Source organism: Canis lupus, chromosome 13, assembly GCF_011100685.1.
Source record: "Canis lupus familiaris isolate Mischka breed German Shepherd chromosome 13, alternate assembly UU_Cfam_GSD_1.0, whole genome shotgun sequence".
Taxonomy (NCBI): domain Eukaryota; kingdom Metazoa; phylum Chordata; class Mammalia; order Carnivora; family Canidae; genus Canis; species Canis lupus.
In genome coordinates this window covers 36,437,974-36,452,879 of record NC_049234.1, presented here as the reverse complement: position 1 = coordinate 36,452,879, position 14,906 = coordinate 36,437,974, and the positions used below count along the sequence as shown (strand labels likewise).

The following is a 14,906-nucleotide window of genomic DNA, read 5'->3' as shown; positions in this document are numbered from 1 at the left end:
ATCCTGGGTGCCCCGCCTTGCCAGCCTGGGGCCGGGCCGCCCCGGGCCAGAGACTCCGTCGCCTTCCTGGGCCCCGTTTCCCCTCCCGAGACACAGAGCACAGGCTTCTAAGGAGACAGCAATGGTAGCCTGTGGGCTGGGCCCCGAAATAGCAGGGAAGCTGCTCCGGGAACCACCCTCCCCCAGAATCTTCGATGGCTCCCCACTGCCCTCAGGCCCAGTCCACCACTCTGGTTCCCACAGGGCAGCTAAGCCCCGGAGTGGACGGGCTCAGGTCACTCCCTGCTCCACTGCGTATCCCCGCCCTCCGGTCCGGGGACCCTGACCTGTCGGCCCTCTGCCCACCTTGCCCTCCCGGCCGCGCCCCTCCCCAGCTGGCTGTTGGCTGCCCCGGTGGCCCCCCCAGACTGAGATCTCAGGGCCCAGGGCCTGGTCTCGGGCAGCAGCGTCTCTGTTCTCAGTGTCCAGCATGCACCAGCTCAGTCGGTGCCTGGGGGAGGGTGCTGGGTGCCCCCTCCCCACCCGCATGAGTGAGGAGCAGCACGGGGATGGGAGACTGGATAGGGCACTCTGGGAGAGGGAACAGCTCAGAGCCGACCCTGAGCCCCCCCGCCCCGCACGCGGCCCCCCTCTGACCCCAAAACCCCAACTGGCCCAGGCTGCCCACGGGCCGCCACCCGGGGAGGGACGTCCCTCCCGGCCACCACTCCCAGATCAGGCCTGGCTACCGAGATTTTCGACCTGCTGCCCCATCCTGAGGGCCCTGGTCACCTCCAGGTCTTTCCCATGCACTCAACCCCACATGTCCCCACGAGGTGGTAGCGCTCGCAGGGGTCACAGCAGGTCCCGTAGGGGCCCCGGGCTGGTGCTGGCCCCACCAACACGCCCCGGCACGCGTGCGCCCCTGGGAAGCCACATCCGCCCCAGGGACATGCGGGAGGGGCACCCACGGGGGCCAGATGCTAGGGTGCAGGCCCAGGTCCCGGGTGCACAGACACACCCAGGCTCAGAACACGCCAAACACAGAAAACCCAGAGAGCAGTTCGCGAGCCCGCAGAGCCACGGTGGGCAGACGTGGGAGGGACAGTCCCCCTCCCATGTCACACGGGAGCACCCTGCACTCTGGGGGGGGCCTGCATCCTCCCCCAGACCGGGTGCTAGGAGGACCCAGAGCCAGCCCCAGCTCGGCGCCCCTCAGCTTTGGCTCCGCCCCCCCGTGCCTCAGTTTCCTCCTCCGTCTGGGCGGGGGCGAGCTGCCCGCTGCTGCCCCTGGCTCCCTCCCCCGGGCCCTGGAAGCAGGCTCCTCCAGGGGGCCGGCCTGCCGGGAAAGGAGCCCGCCCCGCCCCCACCCCGCCCCCACCCCTCCGCTTTGCCCAAAAGGAGCCCCGGCGCGGGCCTGACGTCAGGCCCCAGGAAGGCGGGTCGGGCGCGGACCGAGTGGCCCGCAGAGCTGCCCCGAGGAGGTCGCCCGGCTCAGCTGCGCCGCCTCTGCCTCCAGCCTCGGAGCAGGCGAAGGTGCGGTGAGTCCCCCGAGAGCCCGACGGTGCCCGAGCGTCCTCAGTCCCCAGCCGGGCAGGCAGCGCAGGGGCCGCGGGGGCCAAGGGGCCGAGGGGCCAAGGACCTGCCCCCGGACCTGGGGAGGGGGGAGGCCAGAGCCTGAGAGGGGCCTTGAGGTCGCACCCCGCAGGGAGCCATTGTACAGATGGGAAAACCGAGACCGAGGACGCGGGCGGAGCGGCTGCTGGCGGCTGGCCGGGCTAGTTGGAGAGAGGGGAGCGGGGACTCCCGGGGGCTGTGGGGGCCTCCCTCCTGACCCCGGAGCCCCACCCGTGCTGCTCCCACGCCCCCTTCCCTGGATTTCATTCATCCGCGCGCTCATTCATTCAGCATCTCACTGCTGGGCTGCGGGCGCCCAAAGCTGTGCCTCAGTTTTCACACCTGTGGAGGCACAGGGGCGGCGGCGGAGGCCAGGCCCCGGGAGGCCCGGTGCTGAGCAGCGTTGGGCCGCTGGCCTCCGGGGCTGGGGCAGGGCAGGGGTGCGGCTTCGAGGGCTCGGGCTCTCGAGGGCTCGGGCTCCCGGCTCCCGCTCGTGCAGCCGCGGGGAACCTGAGGCCTGGGGCGGCTGGCCCCCCGCCCCCCGCGTGAGCCCAGGAGCTGGCACTGCCCCCGCCTGGCTCGGGCCGCTGCAAGCGCCCTGGGAGAAGGGCTGCGGGAACAGGGTCCCGAGGGGGGCGGGCGGGTTGGGAACTGGCCTGTGGCCAGGGTGCCGGCGGGACAGACAAGGAGCAGCTGTGCAACCTCGGGCGCGCCGGGGCTGGAGAGCCGGAGGGGTGGTTGGGGAGCTTGCGGCCCTCGGGCCGCGGCTGGGCCTGCCCACTGGCCCCCAAGTGGCCACCCCCAGCCGGTGGGCCGCCCGGGGTGCCCCCTCCCCTCTGACGGCTCCCCCGCCCAGTGGCCATGGGCAAGTCGCCGCCCCTCTCTGAGCCTTGGCAAAAACAGGGGTGGGGGTAGGGGGGCTGCTGCCCCTGGAGCCCTGGTGTGTGTGGGAGGGGGTTTCTCAGAGCACCTGCACGCGGCTCTCGGCCCTCCCGGGGCACCTGATGTGAGGGGGTGCGTCTCCACACACCCGCTTCACGGAAGATGGAACCAAGGCCCAAAGGGGCCATCAGGTCATGCAGCCAGCCCAGGCCCTGCCCTCCTGGGACTGCCAGCCCCGCAGGGGAAGACGCGCAGGGGAAGACACAGGAAAGGGAATGACCGCCAGCCGCCAGGTGGTGGGAGGGCAGCGGAAAGACAAAGCAAGGCGGACAGAGAAGGTGGCCCGCTGGCTGGGCGATCTGGGAGGGCTTCCCTGCGGGAGGTGCCCTGGGGTACGAGGAAGCCCCAGCAGGGCCCACCGGCTCCGCCCCGCCCCACCCCACCCCACCAGGGCGCTGCCCCGCAGCGAGCGGAGCCCAGGCTGACCCTCGGGCCTCTTGAGGGTCCCGGCTCCTCCACTGCCCAGAACCTCTGCTCCCCAGGTCCTCTGGGGCCCCTCCTGCGCCTGTTGCTCCCGAGCCACTTTCTTACCCACACCCCCAACCTCATCCCCAGCCCGAGCTCCGAACGGTGGAGCCAGCCCTGCCTGGGATCCTCTGTGCCCTCTGCACCTGCTCCACTGGGGCTTCAAGGTCAGGTGTGACCCCCCCGAAGCTCAGGGTCCTACCTGCGAGTTGGACCCCGATGCAGGGCTGTGGGGCCTGGGGCGAGCTGCTGCCCCCCGCCCCCGACCCTGGGCTCCGATCCCCCGTCTGCACAGGGGGCTGCAGTCAGCCTTCGGTGGCCTGGGGTAGGCAGGAGACTCCACGGGGCACAGTTTCAAATCGCAGCCTCTCCACCCCCACCCCACCCCCTGAGTGACCCGGACACACCGCCTACCATCCTGGACCCCAGCGTCCTCACCTCCTCACCCTCAACGGCAACGCAGAACAGGGGCATCTTGGGAGGAGTCAGCAGGAGCCTAGGAGGAACTAGGAGGAGTGGTCTGGGGCGGGGAGCCCTGAACTGCGGGATCACAGCTCTCCCTCGCTGGAGGGGAGTGTGGGGCCTGAGGGAGGACCTCGCGAGCTGGGGACGAGGGCCCTGCAGCAGGTGACACGGGCAGAGACACTTGCCGGGCAGAGGGAACAGCAGGTGCAAGGGCCACGAGTGCCCGCCTGAGGATCTGCCCCCCAGGGAAGCAGAGGTGGGGTGCGCCGCTGTGGGCACCCCAGGGTTGTGAGCACCAGCGGGACCTCCATGCGCAGCCCAGCCTGGAGCCGCCCCTCCCAGAGAGACCACGCAGATGGTGGCCTGTGAGCAGGGTCAGGCCTGATGGCGACCAGGTGCCCTTCTCGACAGCGCTCCACCCGCCCCCTCCAATGACCCCTGTCCCTGAGCTGGGTGGAGGGAGCCAGGCCCGGATGGGAACCTAGATTCCGGCTACCGCCACCTGGGACCTGCTAGGGGACCCAGGGCCAGGCTGGCCCCTGTCGGGGACCTCAGTGGGGACCCAGCAGTCCCTGGATGGAATAAGCAGAGAGGCTCAGACCAGCCAAAAACAGCAGGCGATGTTCTAAAGCAGATGCCGTGAAACCAAGAATAATCGTAAAAATAAACAGGCAGATGGTTCCCCCAATAATGGCTATTTTGGCCTCAGGAGGCTATGAGGGTCACCCCCCAGCAGCATGGGCACGCACAGGTACGTACGCCCCGGCAGTGCCCTGGTGCCCAAGCCCCAGGTCCACAGATGCCAGCCGCCTGACCCTGGTCCCTCTCCTGCCTGCGCCCGAAGCAGTGGACCTGGGTTTGATTCCCAGCTCCGCCAACTTTATGCTGTGCGACCCAGGGCACGTTGCTCAGCTCTCGGGGCCTCTGCTCCCTCATCTGTAAGCTGCTGAGTGGCTTTCAGGCGTCCTGAAGGTGCCTGGGCCACCACAGATGCTCTTGGCACTTCGGTCAGGGACAGACTGGGCCTGCCCTCCATGCCTGCCCCTCTCCCCCCGACCCTGCACAGACCAAGCTCCGGGCTGCCACCTGCCCCCGTGCCCTACATGGCCGGCTGCAGGCAGCGGGCTGCAGGGTTGCTGTCCCCAGGGGTCGAGGGCAGCCTGGGGAGGAGCCAAGATGGCAGGACACGCCCACCTCGGCCAAGGAGGGGACCCCCAGGTCCCAGCTCCTGACCTTGCATGCGTGTGGGGCACGGGGCACAGACCAAAGAGCTGAGAGCCGAAGCAGGGGAGTGCAGCCCCCGCCGCTTGGCGCGGCCACCAAGCAGGGTGGGGAGGACAGAGGCAAAGGACTCCCTGCTCTGGAAGATTCCCAGGGCACGAAAGCAAGCATCACAGAGGCTTTGAGAAGCCAGGCTCTGAGCGCCCTGGATGACCCTTCAGGTGGGGACTCAGGTGCCTCGGAGCTAGACAGAGATGACACCCAGCATCTCCGGTGAGGAAACCATTCCACAACTCTAGCTAAGCCCTGTTTGACCAGCACCAGGGGCAGGGTGACAGGGACGGGCCTGGACCCACCAGGGTAACTGGGTGGGCTCCCTGGAGGAGGGGACAGCCCTTCCTGGCTGGGAGGACCAGTGGAAGCCGAATCCAGGTTGGCGCCCAGAACACCAGGTGGGTTGCGAGGGCCCAGGCCAGGGGTGGGATGGGCGGGTGCTGCAGGCCAGGGTGAGAGGTGGCCTCGCCCTGCAGGCCTTGGCAGGGCTCAGTGACGTTCCCTCAGCCCCGAGAGAGATGGATGAGGCTCTGTGCTGGGCTGTCGGGTGCCGGAGGTGCAGATGGGAGTGCGGCCCACACTCCCCCTGCAGCCCCACCCCTGCCCTGTAGCCCCACCCCTCCCTCCAGAGGAGCCCCCACCCTCCGCCCTCCCCTCCAGGAGGGTTTCCTGTGGAGGGCTGGCCCAAAGTCCCAAAGATGGGAGGGCAGGGAAGCCTTCCAGGTGGAGGAGTAACTTGGGCAAAAGCAAGAGGTCAGAGGGTACACAGAGGGCCATCAGACTGTTGGGGTGCTGGAGGACTGGAGAGAGGGCCCCCCACCTGCCGGGGGCCTCAGGTCCCTCCTGGGAAGGGCCCCGACCACCGGGCTTCTTCTGGAGCATCTCAGCCAAACTCTGGGAGGCCTGTGATGCCCTGCTGGGGGGGAGGGGCCTCCCCACCTGCGGGGGTCAGGGGAGTTGGGGTCAGAAGGAAACACTGCCCTCACCACGCTCCCCCTCCTGCCCCCCTCCCCTCCACCTCTGGCCACACCTGCACCAGGTGCTCTGGGGCAGAGCCCTCCTCCAAGGCTGGCTGGGGCAGGAAGTGGTGCAGGAAGGAGGCCTAGAGGTCACCCCTGCCCAGGAGCCTGCCACCCTTGGGCCGGATCCTGTGTTCAAGGCCCTGTGAGGGTGGCTCCTGGCTTCAGCCTCCCAGGCTGCTCACCCAGGCTTCCACACCTGCGAGTCCGCTGTCTCCTCCAGGAAGCCTTCCCTGATCCCACGGCCCTGTGGCTCCCAGCCACCATGCCAGCTGGTGGCCCATCTGCTCCACCCAACACACCCTGCAGGTGTCAGGGGAACCCTGGGGCAACGGGGGGGTGGTCAGGCCTGGCTCTAAATCGGACCCTGTTCCCCCCCCAAGGCATCAAGTTCTCACCTGGAAAATGGAAGGCCTGGCATAGGGGAGAGAACCCCAGGGTCCCCCACAGAAACACCCCAAGGGCTCTCTGCATGAGAAAGGTTGCCTTCAGGGTCACCCGTGGGGGTGGCAAGCCCCGAGGCCCAGCTGGGTAACCCCAGCTTAGTTGCTGAACCCCCCGTCTCTGTGTCCTGTGTCCTAATGTGCTCAGTCCCCGTCCCGATAATAGCAGGAAGCCAGATGTCCTTTCCACTTGCTCCCCTCTCGCTCCCAGGGGCAGGCAGCAAGAGTCAGCAGGTGGGGCCAAGCGGAGGGGCCGGGGGCCCTGGGCTGGGCTCGCGGGGAGCCAGTCCGCGCTGCAATAGAGGAAGACTTTGTCTTCCGAGCAGCTGAACAGGCAGCAGGCTAACCGGGTGCGAGCTCCCCATTCTCGGAGGAGTGCAAGCTAAGCTCTCAGGAATCCGCCGCTCATCCCCTCGAGGGTTCTGAATGTCTCTGCAATCCTCTCCTCTGCAGAAATTCACGGACGGGCAGGGAAACCAGGCAAGTGGCCAGGCAATGACAGAGCCACGGTGCTCCAGGGGCCCAAAAGAGGCCACAAATGTACTTGAGGCAACCAGGGAGGGCTCCCTGAAGGAAGGGGCATCTGAACAGAAGAGATCCTGTGTGGATCAGAGTGTATTGGTAGGATTATTTCAGCCACAAGCGATGGAAACTCAGCTCAGAGTAATGTAGGTCGAAGAGGGGGAGGATAGTTTCATTTAACCAACAAGCCCCAGGATGCCAGCTTCAGGCAGGGCTGGATCCAGGCACCAGAGCCACCTCCTCAGGACTTGGTCTCTGCGCTTGGTCCTGGCGGCCATCAGCACCTTGAGTCTCACCTCCAACCGGTGGGCCACCCCAGGGAGAGGAGAGCTGTGGGTGAAAGTCCCCGGGGGACTGGCCACCGCAGCCCCGGGCAGCTCATCCCCGGGGCTCAGTGCTGCAGGGGCCCAAGAACAAGGCTGAGGATGGAGCAGGACCAAGCCACAGAAGGGCTTTAGCCCACAAATGGGGAAGGGAGGCTGAGCCATCCTGCCCAGGGGTGTGCAAGGGCCTCCTCCCACCCCAGGGCGCCCTGGGCCTGGGCCTGGGCCTCACCCCGGCCCCCAGGAGGCCCCCATCCCTCCTCTGCCCTGCTCCCTGGAGGAGCCGTTTGGAGCACTCCTGAGACAGGCAGGGCCCCCAGCTGGCACGGTCGTTCCAGAAGGGGCTGGCGTGTCCAAGCCCTGGAGCACTTCGGAGCTGCAGGTGCCCGCTGTGCAGATGGCAAGACAGGCATGCGGGGGGCCTGGGAGGGTCCTCCCACTGAGACCCCCCACTTCCGTGAGACAGGCAGGAGCAAGACAGGCAGGAGCGGGAAGAGGGGAGGAAGGAAAGAGGCAGGGAGGGAGAGGCCCCTGCAGAGCTGGAGCCCGTGAGGGGGAGGAAAGCCCCGGGTCTCCACCCCCTCCCACCAGGACCAGGACTCACACCTGGGGGCCCAATGTCCGGCAGAGAGCCCCTGCCACCGAAGGGGCCCCCTCTTCCTAGCGCTCACCTGTGTCCGCACGTGGCCCTGCCCCCGCCCACCAGGACCCCTCCAGCCCTGCCCCGCTGCCTCCTGACTCCCCGCCTGGGCCCACTTACAGGTGAGGGCACTGGGGTCTGTTCTAAGAAGAAGCGGGTTTAGGACTGGTGATGGCCCCCGCGCCCACCCTGCCGAGTCCTTCCCGACTGACCCCGAGCCCCGGAGAGCAGCCTGCCTCCCTCTATTCCGCCCGGAGAAGCACCTGACGGGTGTTGGCGGAGCCGGTGGGGCAGTGGGCAGGCCAGGGGCTGCGAGCCCAGGACGGTTGCCCTACAAGTTTCTAGGCCCCGGGCTGGCACCGTGCCAAGCACTACGAGGACGTGGCCTCTGCCCGCGGGGCTCCAGCCAGCTGGCCCCGGCTCTGAGGTCTGCTCCACCTCAGCCAGGCCCAGGACACCTGCCAGGAAGGGGGAGGGGACAGGGCTGTGCCACCGCTGTCAGACTGGCTCCCAGGACAGCCGCGCCTCCCCCCTCAGGCAGCGGAAGGCACTAGTGACCCCACTTAGCGGATGAAGGGAGACAGACTCCGGGGCAGGGCCGAGGACAGCCAGAGGTCGCTGGGCCCGGGCGTGCCTCGCCCCACTGGAAACCGGGCCCCTGGGCCTCTGCTCGCTCACCGCCCAGGCCCGTCGAGGGCCAGGTCTGTGCCTCTGCCCTCCGCCTGGGCGGGCAGGCCCGGGGCCAGGCTGTCCCCACAGAGGAGCAGAACCTTCTCTCCTTTCCCCTCATTCCAGGCTATATTTAGAGGCCAAGCAGAGAGCGAGGCACGTGGGGAGTGGGTGCCGTGGGCCTGCCGCCGGAAGGGGCCGCCAGCCTGGGTGTCTCCGTCCTCCCTGAGGACCCGGGGGCTGGCTGTGGGCTCGCCCCAGGCAGACCCAGGTTCGAGTCCTGGCCTGTCCCTCCCGGAGCTTCGGTTGCCCTGAGAGTGAGCGCAGGAGGCCCGGGACGGTTACCCGGTTACCCGGCACGGGGAATCCGCTCAGAATCAGCGGGAGGAAGGCTCTGCTCAGAGAGGCTCATCTGCAACCCCAGAGTGGCGGGTGGTGCACGGGACCAACCTCTGCTGGCCACGGCTACTGTGCAAACGCTCCCATGACACGACGGCTCTGGCCACCGCCCACTGGGACACCCCCCACTGCCCTGACTCCCATCTTCCTGTGGGAGCATGCACAGGCCCTGGCCGGCAGGCAGGGTGGGGGCCCTGTGTGGGCACCGTGGGAGAGCGGGCAGGGAGAGGCGAGGGGGAGCCGCAGGCCTGGGTGGCAGGAGCACAGGGGTGCTGGCCATGTGTCAGGTGGAGCGGGATGCTTGGCTGAGGGTCACATCCTTGACCAGAACAGATTCGGGGGTTGTCAGGGGAAGCCACCTCAGTGAGGTGTCAAGGAGTCGTGGGGAGGCCGACGGAAACTGAAGCCCAGAGAGTGTAAGTCCTTCCTGAGGCCGTGTGGGGGAAGGGGGAGAGGGGGCTCCTCGGCCCAGAAGCTCCCAGCCCAGCTCCTCCCTGCCCCAGAGAGGGGTGGGCCGGGTGCCATGGGGCAGGATCAGGAGACCATCAGCGGGCCACTGCCCGGGGGACCCGCCTCCACAGACCAAACATGGGGTCAAGAGTCCTACAGTTGAGCTCCTCATTGTTCAAAGCAGAGTGAACAGATGCTCTGGAGAGGGATCGTTACATAAGAATGGCACATAGAGGTGAGGCAGGGGGGTGGGCTGTGCTGGGGGCGGGGGGTCTAACAGAGGCAGAGACAGAGACAGCCAGACTCAGAGAGAGAACAAGAGACGAGATGGTGCATGTAGAAAGTCAGGGATGAGGGCTCAGGCTGTGACCAGGGTCAGGGGTCAGGCTGTGACCAGGGTCAGGGCTCAGAGAGTGACCAGGGTCAGGGCTCAGGTTGTGACCAGGGTCAGGGCTCAGAGTGTGACTGGGATCAGGGCTCAGAGAGTGACCAGGGTCAGGGCTCAGGGTGTGACCAGGGTCAGGGCTCAGAGAGTGACCAGGGTCAGGGCTCAGAGTGTGACCAGGTCAGGGCTCAGAGTGTGACTGGGATCAGGGCTCAGTGAGTGACCAAGAACAGAGCTCAGAGTCCGATCTGGATCCGGGCAGGATCCTGTACAGCAGGATCAAGGTTCCTCATATTACTGGGATCAGGGCTCAGCTTTGTTTGGGATCAGGGTTCAGACTGTGCAGACACGTCCATCTCTCCTCACCTGTCAGGCCCAGGGGCGTCCTGAGCACCCTGCCCACCCCCACCCCCGGGCCGAGCACCCTGGCAGCCCTGGCCTGGACCCTCGGGCACCTTGAGCCGGCCGCTGACCAGCGTGTGAGGCTGGCCGGGAGAGTTTCCTGGAAGGGCAGGATCCCCGGGGCCGGCGTCATCCTGGGACTGTCTCCCAGAGGAAACGTTCTGTAATGTTTATTATTTGTCTCTCCCTGTGACACTGAGTCGAACCTACTGCAGACACATTGGAAAACCAAAAAGCATGTGGAAGGGAATCCAGAACACTGCTCGCCGTGCGTCCCTGGAGCCAGCGCCCAGCGCTCCTCCAGGCTTTGCCAAGGCTCATTTATTTTCTCGCGGTAGAGAGACAGGCTGGGAGGCATCCGTCGCCTCCGCGGGAGCAATCCTGGGGCCCCCCACGGCCCGAGCCTCCGGGTTCCCAGCCTGGCGGCCTCCGGCTCCTGCTCAGCCTCGGGAAGATCTCTCCCCGCCCGGACACCCCTCGGGCCTCCCTGTCTGCCCGAGGCAGCATCCACACACACGGCCAGCGGCCCCGCGTGTTCGGGTCCACACAGAGCACAGCCTGGCCCAGAAGGATGGGGCGGGGGGCTGAGCCCAGGGCCCCCATGGAACGGGTGTGGCCCGGGCCCTGGGCAGCTGGGGGCCCAGAGGCAGAGCCGATGGCCTCAGCAGGTGCTGACGTCTCTGAGCCCAAGGGCAGAGGCACCGTCTGAACCCCCAGCCCGCGCCTCCTCCAGGCCAGGCGGGAGCCCGAGCCTCAGGCAGCAAGGACTCCTCCGCTGCGCCTCCCCCCTAGGCTGCCCACTTGGTGCCCCCCCTCACCCCAGGAGAACTCAGGATCCCCAGTCCCGGGGCGGAGCTGCCACAGTGAGCCTGCTCCCCGAGGCCAGGCGGCAGCTGGGGGGGCCATGGGCAGTGTCTGGCCTGCTCACAGCGACGGCCCACGGCCACGGGCCACGGGTCACGGGGCTGGGGTGGGGGGTCTTCCTTTCCCCTGGCAGGTGGGGGGAGGGCACACTGCGGCCAGGATGACCCGCTAGGCACCCTTCCTCCCCGCTTCTCCCCAAAGTCAGCTCCTTTCTCCTGAAAAAGTCAGAAATGTCCTTATTTGGAGCATCAGCCAGGCCGGGGTGGGGGCAGGGGGCCTGTTAACCCTTCACGTATAAATAGAGATAAATCTCGGCAAGTTAAACACGCGGCGCAGGAACATAAACAGGGGGGGCGGGCCTTGCGCCGCAGGGAGCGCAGCGTTTATTTAACTCACACCCGCCCCACTGCTGCAGGGCAGGGGCTCGGGGCTCCAGGAGGGCAGGGGGGCGGGGCGGCGCTTGGACCCCGGGCCGGACACTGACCCGCCACCAGCCTCAGAGGAGGCGAGGACAGATGGCTGGCCTGGAGGACGGGGTCTGACGCGTGGGGGTGGGGGCGGCCAAGGGGGGCCATCACGACCCCAGTTGATCCCTCAGGAGCTCACACTGGGGTTTCTCCGGCGCTGCTGGGCTCGGCTGATCCTCCTGGCGGCTCCCAACCCCTGCCATACAGGTTAGGACGGAGCCCAGAGAGGTTAAGCGACTTGCCTGAGGCTGCACAGCAAGTATGGGAGGAACCCCGTGGAGTTTCCAAACAGACATGTCTCTACAGCTTACCTGTGCCACCCCCTTCGTCCTCCCCGGCAGTCCTGGGCCGGGGCTGCACAGCAAGGGCCTTTTCCCTTTTTTTAAGATTTTATCTATTTATTCATGAGAGACACAGAGAGAGGCAGAGACATAGGCAGAGGGAGAAGCAGGCTCCCCGCGGGGGGCCCAACACAGGACTCGATCCCGGGACCCCGGGGTCACGCCCTGAGCCAAAGACCCCCCCAGGCGTCCCCAGCGCCGGGCTTTACTTCCTGCTACACTGAGGAGTGAGGAGCAGGGCTCAGGACACTCACACTCCTGCTGAAGCTCCACCCCGGCAAGTGCAAGGGGGAGGTCCCGCGGAGGGCAGAGGGCAGAGGGCAGGCATTTTAGGGCCCCAAAGGCCCAATGATGGGAATGCTGGGGACTCGGTGAGCAGGTAAGCAGGCCCAGCTCTGACACCCAGAGGTGACCCGTCTCCTTCCTTCCAGGCCCACGCCGCGTGCCGGCCGCCGTCATGTCCTCTGCGTCTCCCGTGGGGTCCTGGGCCCCGGCGGCCCCCAACGCCACGGCGGCGGCCAACAACAGCGAGCCGGAGAATCCCCTGTTCCAGCAGTTCGCCCGACTGGACGAGGAGCTGCACGCCGCCTTCCCGGGGCTGTGGCTGGCGCTGATGGCCGTGCACGGTGTCATCTTCCTGGCGGGGCTGGTGCTCAATGGGCTGGCGCTGTACGTCTTCTGCTGCCGCACCCAGGCCAAGACGCCATCGGTCATCTACACCATCAACCTGGTGGTGACCGACCTGCTGGTGGGGCTGTCCCTGCCCACGCGCTTCGCCGTCTTCTACGGCACGCGCGGCTGCCTGCGATGCGCCTTCCCGCACGTCTTCGGCTACTTTCTGAACATGCACTGCTCCGTCCTCTTCCTCACCTGCATCTGCGTGGACCGCTACCTGGCCATCGTGCAGCCCGATGGCTCCCGCCGCTGGCGCCAGCCCGCCTGCGCCAGGGCCACGTGCGCCTTCGTGTGGATGGCGGCGGGGGCCGTGACCCTGTCGGTGCTGGGCGTGGCGGCGGGCAGCGGGCCTTGCTGCCGCGTCCTCGCGCTCACCATCCTGGAGTTCCTGCTGCCGCTGCTGGTCATCAGCGTGTTCACGGGCCGCATCGTGTGCGCCCTGTCGCGTCCGGGGCTGCTGCGCCAGGGTCGCCAGCGCCGCGTGCGGGCCATGCAGCTGCTGCTCACCGTGCTCGTCATCTTCCTCGTCTGCTTCACGCCCTTCCACGCCCGCCAGGTGGCCGTGGCGCTGTGGCCGGATGTGCCGCACCACGCCAGCCTCGTGGCCTACCATGTGGCCGTGACCCTCAGCAGCCTCAACAGCTGCATGGACCCCATCGTCTACTGCTTTGTCACCAGCGGCTTCCAGGCCACCGTCCGCGGCCTCTTCCGCCGGCACGGAGCCGGGTACGAGCCCAATAGCAGCAACATGGTCAGCATGCACAAGAGCTCCCGGGGCTCAGGCCACAACCACATCCTTGGCGCCGGCCCCAGCGCCTTCACGCAGGACCTGGCCGACGGGCCTGGCGCTTAGTGGGCAGGTCGCCGCAAGAGGACCAGAGGCCGGGGCTGGCCAGGCCAGGGCAAGGGCAGCGGAGACATCAGCTCTGCCCAGGAGGGCGGGCGGGCCAGGTTCCCCCAGATGGATGGGTGACGGCCCCCCGGGGCACCGCAGGGAGGGTTCGAGGCCACACGGCGCCGCGTGAACAGCACCGTCTGCCACGGGCTTCTCGTGGACGTGGCCATCTGACAGCGGATGCCTGACCATCCCGGGGGCACGGTCCGTGTCCAGCCAAAACTCAGAGGGACGGTGGGGGTGCTGCTTCTCCCCTGGCCCCTCCTCACCCTGCAAGGGATTCCCCAGAAACAGGGACAGAGGTCTTTTTAGGTCCTAGGGGATCCCACAGAGGCTCCCACCCCCTCCCCCACCCCCGGGCCCCACCCCCCGGGCCCCAGAGAGAGCCAGGACCAAAGGGGAACGTGGGTGACATGTGTGAACATGTCACTTGAGCAGACAGACGGGGACAGGGGCTCTGCGCCTCTGAAAGACAGGGCTTGGGGCCCCGTGATTACAAGTGAGACGGGGGTGCGTGGCTGGTGCCCGGACCCACGGCACCTCCCGCACGGAGAGGCTGTGCTCTGACCATCCGGTGCAGGAGGGGACGAGCAGCAGGTGCAGGTGCCCCCGCGGGAGGGGGGGGCCGTAGGATCAAAACCCCCCTGGAGGCAGCTCCGACCTTCCCGAAGTCCCCACCCCAGGAATGCCCGGGGGCGGCGGGGCTCACGGCCCCATACTGTGGATGGGACAACCAAGCGCAAAGACCTCGGGCAATGAAGCCAGGCCTACCAGCGGCCCGCAGACAGAGCCCCTTCTCATCCTCGGGGCCAGAGCACTCTGACCCTGCTCTTGCCTGGCTCGTTCCGCTCCTGCCCTTCCTGGGGGGGGGGGGGTTCTGACTTGGGTCTCTGATGGCCTCCTCTGAGCTGGACTCCGGGATGGCCTCCACATGACTTCTGCTGAGAGCCAAGCTCCCTGAGCCCTTTGTAGACGGCCGTAGGGGCAGGGGCAGGCTGGGGGAGAGGGGCCCGAGGCTTCCAGGCAGCAGGCCCCACCCTGGCCCGCGGCCACGGCCCCTGAACAGGGTGTGATGGAATCCGGCCTCCGACCTGCCCACCCCAGCATAGAAGTCCTGCAAGCCAAGCTCCAGGCCTTGGTCAGCTGGCTCTGGACTGAGTGCCCCGTCCTCCACGCTGGGGGCCCTGGAGGGAGGCCCTCCCGGGAGGCAGGGAGCCCGTGCCCATGCTCCAGATGAGGAAACTGAGCCCGGAGGGGAACGTCCCAGCCAGGGTCACAGCGAGCACTGGGCACTGCGGGGCCAGCGCTGTCTCTGCCACCAGCCCCACCCGGAGCCCCACGTCAGCGGCTCCTCCGACCCCAGGACACGTCGGCCCAAGGCCTCCCTGCTGGAGACCGAGGGGGTCCACAGCTTGCTCACAGGGTGCTGGCGCTGCCGGGCCCTCACCGGGCTGCCTGCTGGGCCTGGAGGCCTGGTGCTCAGCATTGCCAGCATCCACGTCCTGGGCCCCAACCGCAGCCAGGCTCCGTGCCGCAGCCTCTCCCCGACCTCGCTCAGCGCAGGCCTGGGGCTCACCGGGGACCCAGAGCTGCCCGAGGTGGAGGGGGCACCTGGGAGCCGCCTGGGTGCCAGGAAGCGCGTGGCAACTGGAATGCCGAGCTGAGGGCC

At 67.7% G+C, this 14,906-nt stretch overlaps 1 protein-coding gene across 2 annotated transcripts; it reads left to right on the top strand.

Annotated features, from left to right (window-relative positions):
* Positions 1–1,418: 1,418 nt before the first annotated feature.
* Positions 1,419–13,593, top strand: GPR20 (G protein-coupled receptor 20). Of its 2 annotated transcripts, none has more exons than XM_038555642.1 (2): positions 1,419–1,515; positions 12,099–13,593. In XM_038555642.1, the coding sequence occupies exon 2, from the start codon at positions 12,125–12,127 to the stop codon at positions 13,193–13,195; it is 1,071 nt and encodes a 356-aa protein (XP_038411570.1). In that variant the 5' UTR covers positions 1,419–1,515; positions 12,099–12,124; the 3' UTR covers positions 13,196–13,593. The 2 variants fall into 2 exon arrangements, with proteins under 2 accessions (XP_038411570.1, XP_038411571.1); XM_038555643.1 differs by having other exon boundaries at positions 1,462–1,520.
* Positions 13,594–14,906: the final 1,313 nt, after the last annotated feature.

Excerpts from the sequence above, each read along its gene's own strand:
- GPR20 (XM_038555642.1), top strand. The coding sequence starts at position 12,125 with ATGTCCTCTGCGTCTCCCGTGGGGTCCTGGGCCCCGGCGGCCCCCAAC.